Below are 12,105 nucleotides of genomic sequence, written 5' to 3'. Positions count from 1 at the left end.
ATGCATCCTTTATTCCTTCTGGAGCGACAAAATGAAACCGACTACAGGTGTGAAGGCACCCTTTAACATCTGCACCACCTTTCATGGCAATCCATCCAATAGTTGTCGAGTCATTTCAATCAAAACCACAAGTTTTGCCATGCTGGTGGAACCATAGGAAAGTCAGGGGCCATCTCAATGGCCATGCTTGGGGAAGAAGTTGTTAAAGGATCAGCTCATGTGTTGATCATTGGGGTGTCAGCACGTGAGAAGATTTCTCAGCCTAATGTAAATGAAATCAACCAAAAATACACCAAAAGAGGTGATTATTTAGCCATGGTCCTCTGCATTTTTCAGACATAAAACATAATTTCTACATTTCTACACAGTCCATTAACTTGAACCTGTACACTGATGAAGCACCACTACACTTTTAAAGTTTAATATACACATTCTGGTAGTTAACATTACTGAGGACAGCATGATTCTTCTGCAAATAATTTTTCTGAATTTTCTGAAGGCACATGTAACATCTGACAGTGTCTAGGTACAGTACTGTACTTAAGCCAATAAAACACATGCAAGCCCATTTTCACTGTGTGGCAAATGACAGTGAGTGCCCCATTTATTGTTTTTCAAACATGTAAACATACAAGACGGTGACTTCAAAACAATCACATACAAGACATGTGTCAACCAATAAAATATAAAATATCATATTTATTTTTATATACTGTATACCCAAACAAATAAACATTGCAAGTTTGCAAAAGCCGGAATGCTCAAGAACATCAATATTTTTAAATATATATTATAGATATATAAGGTAGCTTTCATATACATAGATTCAATATGGACTTATTCACTGTTTGATTCTTCTCTACACAGTCTCTCCTGGCACATTGCACATAACCTCAGGAATCATGTTCATAAGAATTCAGTTTAATTATTGGTCAAGGATGAGCTATCCCCTGCAGCTTAATGTCTTAACCTGGCTTGAAGTCATAGATCAGTGCTTGTAGGCCTGGTTTACACCTGTAAGCATGATTGTGTGTCAACTGCAAGAGTGGTGCATTTAAAACACCAGTATGTGGGAGGTCAACACAGCTTCTGTAATGATCAACTGATAACCCACAGCCCCACAGCTGCAGCTAAAGATGCTCCAAGTACTGATCACCAATACATATGGGTTACTGTATACTTAGACTCCAGTGTAAAATCAGGAATTTCTCATTTTGGCAGATACCATGGCACAAAAACACAAATTAATATCTGCACTGATCTGGCAGTATTTCAGAATTTCTAGCCAAGACAAGACTCAATGTTTGTTCATTCATTCATTTTCCATTTTATCCTGTTAGTGGTCACGCAGGAGCTGAAGCCTATCCCAGCTGACAGTGGACGAGAGGCGGGCTATGCCCTGGACAGATTGCCAGGCTATCACAGGGTTGACATATAGAGACAGACAAGCATTCACGCTTACATTCATACTTATGAACAATTTAGAGTCACCAATTAACTTCCCGGAGAAAACCCATGCTGACACGGGGAGAACATACAAACTTCGCATTGAAGGGCTCCCCCACTCCAGGGTTCGAACCCCCCCACCCTGGGTTCAGACCAGGAACCTTCATAAGTGCTATATCGTAGGCAACTGGACTTGCTCAAGCAAGGCCCTGGTTGCATCTTCACCGACATGCAACCAGGAATCCTCTTGCTGTGAGGCAATGCAAGAGACGGTATGGTGGTGCAACAAGACTCAATGTTGTGAACAGAATTTTCTTGTGCTCTGAATACCACCAACCTAGGGAACATTTTGTATGTTTTGTATAGAGCTTCAAAAGACTATGCAACAAAGTCAGCAAGAAGGCTGAACAGATAATGGGACAGCTTAAAAAGTGCACTTCATTTAGTCGTGGGGCAATGGTGGGAACCTCGGTTACATGGTGTGCAGGTGGTGAGCATGACACTGAATCTCTATCAGCTGATAACCAAACAGCAGCAGGTGGTAGAGATGCTATGATTAAGTTTAATTTCATCTTTTTGCAGCTTGTAAGTGTTGAAAGAACACTACAGAACCTTTTCAAGTGTGAAAAACGTTTTCATGTGTCTGTATCAGGGGTGTAACAATACGCATATTCAAAGCGTTTGCTACGAGGCTTTCTGTTCGGTACACATTACAATTTGAGTGCTAAATTAAACTATCCAATTACATCTGGAAAATAAAATATACAGCTTAAACAGTGTTTCATAGAATGTTCTCAGTGCCACAGGACAGGCAACATGCTGTCTGTCTCTCCCAGAACATTCTACTCCAGTGAGACACACTGGGTGGCAGCTACGCCAGGGTAGCTCGTTGCAATATGGTTAGAATCACCATTACCAGACCAGAAACAGAAGAACCTTCGATACAGGTCTGGTGTCCAAAGCCACTTAAGTTTTGCTGTAAAATTATAAGGACGATGGTGAGAGAGAGTGATGGATAAAACACACTGAGCCAAAGAACGAGCCACCGCACAGCTACAGACTCTCCTTAGCAGCTAACACAGTAGTACAATAACATAAACAACCCCTGAGCCAAAGAACATGCTGCTGTGCAGCGACAGACTCTCTTTAGCAGCTAAGCCAGCAGCACAAACACCCCTGAACCAGGGAATGAGAGACACTGTGTAGCTATTGTCTCTTGTTCAGCAGCTAACAGCAGCTAACATTAGCACAAAGCGCAAACCCACAGCAGTGAGCTGTAACTGCCGGCAGGCCAGGTACATGATTCAGCCATAACGACTTAAAGGTACGATGGCTGTTCAGCTTGTGTTGATATGACTGTGGCATTTATTTATTCATGTATTTATTAGACTGAAAGAGCTCTGAGAGCTCTTAACAAGACTTTAATGAGCCCTTGTCAGCCAGACAGTGATTCCTGCTTTGTACAAAGACAACAAAAGCCCAAATTGTGTTAGTTTTCATACATTTAACCGAACTGTGACCACTGTAGTGTATCGAATCGAGCCGTAAATTTATTGAGCCATTGCACCACTAGTCTGTATTATTTACCATGCTTATTTTGTTTACTTGCTGCACAGAGCCATCGATATAGGTGCCCCTATAGTGTGCTAAGTTAAAATGGAGTGGAAACCACACCCAACCTTTGGTCAGGTTTGTGTATGCAGTGTTCACACTGCTGGATAAACAGGTGATCTCCAAATTGGCCAATACTAGTTCTTTGCTTTGTCTCCCTAGTTTGCATGGAAGCATCTTTAGCTGCAGCCCAGTTACATGTGCAAAACATAATTCAAAAATCAGCCGTTACTCTTCGATGCTTTGTGAATTCAGGTCCAGACCTCAACAGTCAAAGTAAAGGCAGTTTTAGAATGAATACACTCTTATGGTCCCCTCGCTGCCTTGTTTGCTACATCCTACTGAGGTAGACAGATGCATACTGCAGTAGTCACCTTGCCAACCCCACGCTCCCTGATGAGGCAATATTTATCTACACTAAACAAGCAGCAAAAACCTTTGAAGTGCACATTAGCATTAAATAATAAGTACATGTTTCTTGGATGTTGCAGCTCTGCGATACTTAAGCTAATGTTCCAATATTTCTACACAATACATTTGTCATATTGTGCATCATCGTTCTTTTAAGACTTAACAAGGGTCTAATGAAAAATCAGTTCAATAGAGCTGAAAAGGCTGCAAAAATATACCAGATTCTTGCACACATCCATGCTTTATAACAGAGAGAATTGGTCACCTTTCTTGTTGCCTTGCTGGCTGTAACACTTGTTAATTATATCTTTAGTCAATACAAATCTGAAACACTGAGTGTAGTTACAATGTTTCTCTGTTGTTGAATTTCAAGGAACAACCGATAGCAGTTTCAAGGCACTCCACCAGGGAGCCTGCTGAGAGGAAGTCCAGCTCCACCTCAATGAATTTAATGTAAATGGCATAACGTTGAGCTGAGTCTTCACCTCCTTCACCGTTCTGATTTGTGACAGCACCGCAGCAGTTCTCCTGCAGGAAACGCGTCACAGCAGAGGGTTCCCCGTGGACATGGTGTTTGCCAGAGCCCTGGAAGTGCTGGAAGAGACTCTGCTGTATGGTCCTATCCTCAGCTATGCCTAGGTAGCAGTAAGTGACTTTAGCCCCAGTCCTGTCACACGTCTCTGCACCGTCTCCATCAGCCTGACTTTGTTCCCTGTTCTCTGACTCGCACTGAGGTAAGCTATGGTCTTCACCATCACCCTGTGCAGAGGTGTGAGTGGTGTCATGAGAGGATGACGACACTGCCTCGTAGCCAATAGCGTAGAGTCCATACGCCTTGGGGATTTCCCCAGGCAGGAGGTAGTGGGATGTGCCTTTGCTGCAGCCTGCTGGCCTGGACTGGGATACAGGGATCCAGTCCACCTCCATGTGCAGCTCCAAGCAGCGTGCCTCGCTGATAGTAATGTCCAGGAACTTGTAGTAAACATTCTTCCAGTTCATCTTCTGAACTTTGGTCATAATAATGCGACCCTCTGGCTTTTCTGGGTTGAAGTACTCACGAAGCCTCTTGCCCAGAGGCACCTGCGAGCTGATTTCGGCGTAATGATAACGCACGTCCTCGCGCCAGCGTGTGTTGTAGCCCACGCCAAAGATGGCTAGTTTGTTGGAGAGGTGCAGCCGTGAGAACTCAGTCCATGTTTGGAAGTGCTCCCATTTCAGCTGCACTGACTCAAGGATACGCATCACAGTCTGCATCATGTCCCTTTTTCTGCAGAGAACCCAAGATACATAATAATGACAAACTAAACAAACACTGGAGTACATTCCATTCAGAGTAATGTCAGACACATAGTGTCGGCTTTTATATAGGGATGCACGATATGGATTTTTTTCAGCCGATACTAATAACCAATAATTACCTACTTCTCATGGCCGATACCAATAAGATAACCCAATCATTTCACAGTTTTGTATTTTAAATAGTTCATAACCTGTACTTAATGCAAGACTGAGGGTAAGAAAGGCTAAGATATAGTGAGCAAAGATGGATGATTTAATATTCTATAGCCCTGACCTAACCATATCTAAAGCCACTTTTCCACTGCAAAAAAAACAAACCAGCATCTGGCTTTTCACTTTAATGCGAAAGGTTACAATTGGCATTCACACCTGGGTCAAATGACTTTGCAGTAGTCACGGGTATTAATAACAGACTGTATATAAAGATGGACAACATATCTCCACTTACCCCCACTCAACAGAAGTGAAGCTAAAAAATCCCGGATACGGCCGCTGCCATCTTGCTCTGGTAAAGTCGTTCGGAGAAAGAGTCTAAGCAGTAGTGATCTCCGCCGGTAGCAAGTTTGCCGCCCATACATCCATCTGACCAATTGCAAGCAGCCCCCCTGAATGAGAGCCCACGGATTGGCTCACACAGTTGTCAATCATGTTGTAAAAGCCCAGTTTTATAGCATTAAACAACTAATTAAAACCAAACTTATTAAACAAAAAAAACACTTGAACATACAGCAGCGTGACAAAAACTACCTTAAATCCATCTTTGAGAAAAATTTATTTGATGTGTACTTTGAGTTTTTAGTTTGGCCTATGTCCCATCCACTAACATGGAGAAGGTGGGCTTTATGACCTATACTGCAGCCAGCCACCAGGGGTTGATCCAGATGTTTTTGCTTCACTTCTGGGGAACTGTTATGTCGTCCATCTTTATATATACAGTCTATGGTATTTATTGGTTCTGGCTATGATTGGCATTGATGGAAATACAACAACCCAGGTCAATGCGCTAATCTTATACCCTTTACCAGCACAATGCAGTGACACGCCACTATAAAATACTATCCGTCTAAGCACAAGCAGTGATCAAACATCATTCCAAATTAGTCTGCACTAGTCTATAGCCTTTTATTAGCAAATTTAACAATATTTTAAAAAAAAACCTGTATACCTGTGCTAATTTTGGTGGACAGGGGGTATAACTGACATTACTATTGCTAACACAACAAAAACAGCTCTGACTCTTTACACTCTCAATTTACATAAAGTACATAAAAAAAACTTGACAAACATACTTTGTCTTTTATACAGCTTTTGACCAAGATTTCAAATTAAATGCTTTGACATATTCTGTCAAATCAGACATGTCAACGTGTTATGCACAAGTAATTAAAGTAAGTGCATCTCTCAAAACAAAGATAAAAGCTTTGTGTTTCCCATACATTGATTTATTTGTGATGGCCAGCCATTATATCAATACTGACCTGCCAAATTTAGATTTTACAGGTGTTTAATTATTATCTAAAATGGATAACTTTTGCTGTGCTAGCCCGAGCTAACCGCTGTCTTTCAGCGCTGAATATAACCAGGGATCAGACCCCTGGCACAATCGTGCTGTCTTCCTCTAAATCTGTGAAAAACATCCACACTAGTGACATCATGTTGGCTCTCTAGTTAGCATGCTGCACTTGCTCTCCTTAAATTTCCCATTATCTGCCTATAATCTATTGGCCTGAAATATATCGTGCATCCCTAATTTTCAAGCATCATTAGGCTAATTCAGCACTTACAACAAAAAGCTTTATATCAAACATATTAATTTTATAAAGATAAAGTGAAGTCAGCGTTGCTTTTAGTTCACTTACTGGGTTTGTTCTGACAGCTCTATTTGAATCTGTAGAGCTCTGTTTTTAGGCACCTGGATTTCTTCTGGAGAAAAAAAACAAACATGTTAGTCTAAACCCACTGTTTTGTGTCTGCCATTGCTATCTGTGCCCTCCTTACTAACACACACTCACCAGTCTCCATGTCTCCCTCCTGGAAGGCCGAGTCCAGCACCTGGTTGCACCAGTCCTCCTGGGAGAAGTCTTCCATGGTGCTGCCATCAGACTCCATCTCCTGATACAGCCCACTGCTGTTGATCAGGACTGGGGCACAACTCTGGGAGTCCCAGCCTCCCTGACCAAACACCTTCTCCAGCTGCTCTATAGTGTAGCTGCTCTTCCTTTTGCCAATGCCATGCTCCTTCACACGGCTGTAGCAGCGCCGCAGCGTCTGTATGTGGTGGTAGGATAAATAAAGAATTCACTCAGCTGTTGTTCTAGTAACTGTAAACTCTGTTGGGACTGTTCTACAGCATGGTGACTGCAATAAAAGTTGGGATGCACCAATCTGACTAAGACTGACCGTATTACGCAGAGCAGGTACTGGCACAGTTCTCAACATGGAGGTTGCTTAGCTGGCGGCTAACAGTGCTAATGCCATAAACAGTGCAACGGCATCAGTGCTGACAGAGCTAATGGTGTTAGCCAGGGGGACCCAGGAGTGGGCGCTACGCTTCCATGAAAGCACCATCATGTTATCAGCAGTATGAGCACAATGCAAAGCAGTGATAATGAGCTCACCAGTGCCACATACATGAACAAACATGCATGCGTGACCGAATTGGCTTAACACAACAAACCAAAGAGAAACATGGATGATAATCCACCAAGGGAGATTGACTTCATTCTCTGCTCTAGGTGTCATTACTCCACCATATCTTTACATACAGTAGCAAATAGTGGTTTGCTGTTTTATTAATGCTCTAATTGTCACATACAGAACCTTTAAAGTACAAGAGATTTTTGCAATTCATAAGTCAAATAACCTCAACATGGTAAAACACCATGAAAAATTACAAAGACTATAATAAACCAAAAAAAAATTGAACCTTGGAGTGCTAGTTTACCATTCAAGAGTCGATTGCCTGAAGGAATGTGCTTCTTTTAAACTGCTCAGACTTGAAACAGAGTTGTCTGAACCTCCTCTCAAAGGACATTTCCTCAAAGAGAGAAGCTGCTGGGTGAGAATCGTCTCTAACAATATTCACAGCCCTTTGTTGAAGCCGAACTTCAGAAATTGAGGAATAGGATGGTAGAGAGTGGCCAGTGGTTTTAGATGCCTTCTTTTACTCTATTTCTCATTTGATTTTATTTGTTTTAGTAGTGGTCAGACTACCAAACCAAAGTTTGATTAAGTTAGCATACTCTCTACAGCAGATGTGCAAAACCTGACCACAGCTTGCATAGCTCAGATGTCACAGGAACAAGATGCAAAACACATTTTTGAGTGAAGAAGGACTTTTCTTCAGCTGCCATGTCCTTTAGACACAAAGAGAACAGCAGTGCGGTATCGGCTCTTAGCACTTACAGTATTATCACAGCACCTTGGTGCTGTTTGTCAAATCTGAACCTGTTCACAACACCAGAGGCTGTACTATGAAGCAGGATTTGGAGTTAGCAGGGCAACTTCAGGGTTTACTCTGGGTTTTCAGTAATCAGGACACTGGTTCTCTTTTTATCAGGATAAATCAGCGTGGTAACTTGTGCTGAACAGCTAATCTGCTCCTGAGCAGGTTATGTTCGAGGTATCAGATCACAGCCTGTCACTGCCCGACCACTGACTGATCAGATCACTGAAGAAAAAAGTATCCATGGGCAAAAGTCCACTCAGGTAAAGAGAAGCCTATAAAGTGGTACAGGTCAGTAGAATCATTTATTTGCGTGATGAGAAGTGGAAAAATAAGATCTAATATTTTATTAGAAAAATAATAAACATACTGTAAATTTGCTCCTGTTATTATAAATGCAATATTTTGGTCAGATAGCCCTCATCAGTCATTAACTACTTTTCCATCCTTTACTTCAGTAGCAGAAACAGTCTGGCATTTCTTTAAAGGATTTTATGTGACACATTCTGAGTAGTTTCATCATCATCCAACTAAATAGCACTAAATACTAAATGTTTATGTCACATATAGCCTAATGATACCTTCATGTAATTTAAGTTTTGGGCCGCCGGTGAATTTTTGCATAGTATTTTAAATGTTTCTGCAATTTCCGCTATAAGATTACAGAGTATTGTTTACGTCCCACGTCAGTGACATTTTACTGTCTCACAGTACCAGACACTTTCAGCCCTTTCGTTTCATCTCATATGACATGAAGCAGCCTACTTCACTCATGGTTCTGATAATATCACTCACAATAAACACCTCACCTCTTCCACATGAACATGCTCTTGATCGATAAGAAAACCCAGAGCTGACTGAACTAGTTGATAACCAGCTTTGTAGTACCGTAGTTATGTGTGTTAGAGTTGAACATGATGGTGTATCCACTAACAATTCTGATGGCATGATTTACAGCTACAGCCTCGTGTTAACATACATTTGGAGGAAAAAGAAAGAAATGGGATCAGCATCAGCAGTTAAGCTTTGCCATTGCAGCTGGTGCAGTTTTTCACTGTAGAATGAAACACTGAGTCTGTGGTGCTGAGTATATCATGTAGGGATGCACAATATTGGATTTTCTGTCGACATCCAACATGCTGAAATATAACAATTTGGCCTATAACGGTTACGGATATTGATATATCCACTTTTTTCCCCCACCTAATTTTAGTGATCATCAATGTCTTCTGTAGTGGAATTAACATCATATTATGCATGCATGCTCCCACCACCAGCAAATGGAAACATGAAATACAATACTTTTCAATGAATATAATATTCATTCATTGTGCAAAATAAGAAAAAAACATGCTGGCCGATAATGATGTACCGATATTATCAGCATGTTGGCCAATTCATTTTAAAGCAATTACTGGCTGATACCGATGACGTGTTGATATTACCGTGCATTCCTAATTTTATGAGACAGAAAACCCAATCTCCTGCGAGACATAATGATTATTTTGTTATTCCTCATTTTTAGCAACCTGTTGACATTCAATTCAATTCATTTTGACAAACATGTCATTTAAAAGACAGACTTACTGTTGCTGAAAAGGTTGCAAATGCATGGAAACCTCACATCAAAATAGAGTACTGACACAACCTATGGCTGTACTTTCTGATGATGGGTATACAAAATATTTGTATCATCTACTTAATTTGTCTGCATGCAGGGAGGTGAATGAATAAATGAATGACTGAATGAAATACAAGCTTTACTTAAGTGAACATTTCACCCTAACAGAGCCTGGGTCTTGGAGGGAGAGATGTGGTTCCAAATAAAACAGAATGTTACCAAAGACACTGGTGATCATCAAATAAAAAAATATATTATGCATTGAGGTAACACATCAATTGCAATATTCCACCACAATTTAGTATATTATGGTCTGAAAACACATGAAATATAATGTCAGTGTATCTGAGTCTTCAACAGGGCTATTAGCTAATGTTGTCAGTGTGTTTAATGTCAGGTCAACAACCTGTGACTGCACTGATTTCTGTCAGCATCTCCCGGCCCTACGTTTCTATAACCTTCATTTGAATCCACATCAACTACATGACAGCACCTGCTAGCACCTGGAGCTCAAAAACACAGGTGAAGGTTCTGATGATGGAGGGTGGACATGTACAGCCATTAGTGTGTCCTCATAACCTTATTTACCTTCATCCTCTCCCTGCACTGGGACGGAGTCCTTTCATATCCCAGCTCCGACAGGGCTCTGGACACCCGCTCGTACATGGCAGGACCGGGGGCCTTACCGGAGAACACGGTGCCTGCGACCTCCAGCTGCTGCATCCTCGCCTCCGTCAGCCTCTCATTGCCCCAGACCGCAATGAGGGCGTTCGTCTCGGACGGGGTCCACGACATCCCTCGGCAAGCCGTGAAGCTGTTGGAGGAGGATGAGGCCGCCGTCCGGCCCGCGGTCCCTGAGCCTACGTTCAAAGGCGAGAAGCGGTTCGGTGTTGAGGGATTGGAGTGGTATTGATTACTGTCACTCAAATCCTCCGACTCAGGGGATGGCACCTCGGTTTTCGGTATTTTTAACGGCGTCGATATCTCTGGAGAATGCTCCGCGGTACTGGACGCCGCCATGTTGCCTCTGTTGCTAAGGGGAGGGGGAGGAAGGGGTTGACGTTCCGGGGCTTTACGCTGCAAGGCATGGAGAAAAACACGGCGTGGATCCGGGGAGAGACGCAACGGAGCATCCTGTCAGAGTTTGACTCTCAGGTAAACAAATAAACAACAAACAAACAAACACACAAACGTCTCTCGACCTAGTAATATGTGCGCCCTAACAGTGAGACAGAGACGGAGGCGTGCAGTGGGACCGTCTCAGAGAACGTCCCCTCCGCCTGTTTTTGAAAAATAAAACAAATCCTAAATATACTGTAACCCTGCTACAGATATAAGCCCATAGCATATAATAGTCACTGCTTTTATATGTGAACCAAGTGATGGCACTGCATCTAGGGTGTGCATGTCGTTTTTAATCATGCGCATTTAATCATGTAGCCTAGTTTTGACTTTCTCTGAGATCATTCCATGCAGACACAGGAGGTGGGTTTACCTCTTTCACAGATTGTTATCTTACAATGTCCCTTTTTCAGGGGAAGCATGTTAAACTGTCGCTGTGGGAAAATCACAGGTGTTAACTAGTTTTGAAAAGTAACTAAGTACATTTACCCAGAGAGTAGAGTAGATGCAAAACATAAAATTTGATCCAGTGCTTTACTATAAATTAACCTGTGGTGTATGAAGTACCCTACCTTAAATATGCCACACATTAATTAATTATATACAATGTATTATTCAAAAGATTACACCCTGAAAGGATGTGTTTTTCTGCATTTACTTTTTATGTAACCTACATTTTTCTGATAGTGTAAAGTCAGTTAATCTGGGAAATTAGAATAAATGAGACAAATTAGGTTTAACATCTTGGTATCTGTAAATATGAGCAGCCTGTCACCAAACATATTTTTGCATTGTTAATATCAAACAATCACTTTTATTTGTTTTGGGATGATTAGGATGGGCAGAACAAAGAATGAAAAGATCACTTGCAAGGTAAGCCACATGACATCTTAATTTTCACCTTTTGAATACTGCAGCTGAAACAACAAGAGTATAACAACAAAAAATAGTTGTAGGAGGTTGTGCTTTATTAAATCTTTGACTTACAATCAAAATATTTTGTGTGAGTTGTTAGTGCATTCAGGTGAAGTGTGACAACAAGTCAAATCAGCATGTCTTTGGGCTACCAGGTACTATAAAATCATGAGTTATACTATTGTATGCTGCCCTGTAATATCAAAGACATTTTAGTGTTTATGTCATTCCAAAA

General features: G+C 41.5%; 1 protein-coding gene across 1 annotated transcript; it reads right to left on the bottom strand.

Annotated features, from left to right (window-relative positions):
• Positions 1 to 587: 587 nt before the first annotated feature.
• On the bottom strand, positions 588 to 10,862 carry LOC126384609 (myb/SANT-like DNA-binding domain-containing protein 2). Its single transcript, XM_050035723.1, has 4 exons — positions 10,422 to 10,862; positions 6,780 to 7,035; positions 6,627 to 6,690; positions 588 to 4,735 (listed from the first exon to the last, which is right to left on the bottom strand). Exons 1-4 carry the CDS (start codon positions 10,851 to 10,853, stop codon positions 3,811 to 3,813), a joined length of 1,677 nt encoding a protein of 558 aa, XP_049891680.1. The 5' UTR covers positions 10,854 to 10,862; the 3' UTR covers positions 588 to 3,810.
• Between the last annotated feature and the right edge of the window lie 1,243 nt (positions 10,863 to 12,105).

This window comes from Epinephelus moara, chromosome 3, assembly GCF_006386435.1.
Source record: "Epinephelus moara isolate mb chromosome 3, YSFRI_EMoa_1.0, whole genome shotgun sequence".
Taxonomy (NCBI): Eukaryota; Metazoa; Chordata; class Actinopteri; order Perciformes; family Serranidae; genus Epinephelus; species Epinephelus moara.
Note: the sequence above shows the minus strand (reverse complement) of the source record. Positions and strands in the feature narration are given on the sequence as shown.

Bases quoted from the DNA above. Each gene is read 5' to 3' on its own strand.
- LOC126384609 (XM_050035723.1), bottom strand. From the start codon at position 10,853: ATGGCGGCGTCCAGTACCGCGGAGCATTCTCCAGAGATATCGACGCCG. The intron at 7,036-10,421 runs GTAAATAAGGTT...CACCACATACAG, and splicing joins AGTGCAGGGAGAGGATGAAG to ACGCTGCGGCGCTGCTACAG. The intron at 4,736-6,626 runs GTAAGTGAACTA...GGTTCTCTGCAG, and splicing joins GAGCTGTCAGAACAAACCCA to AAAAAGGGACATGATGCAGA.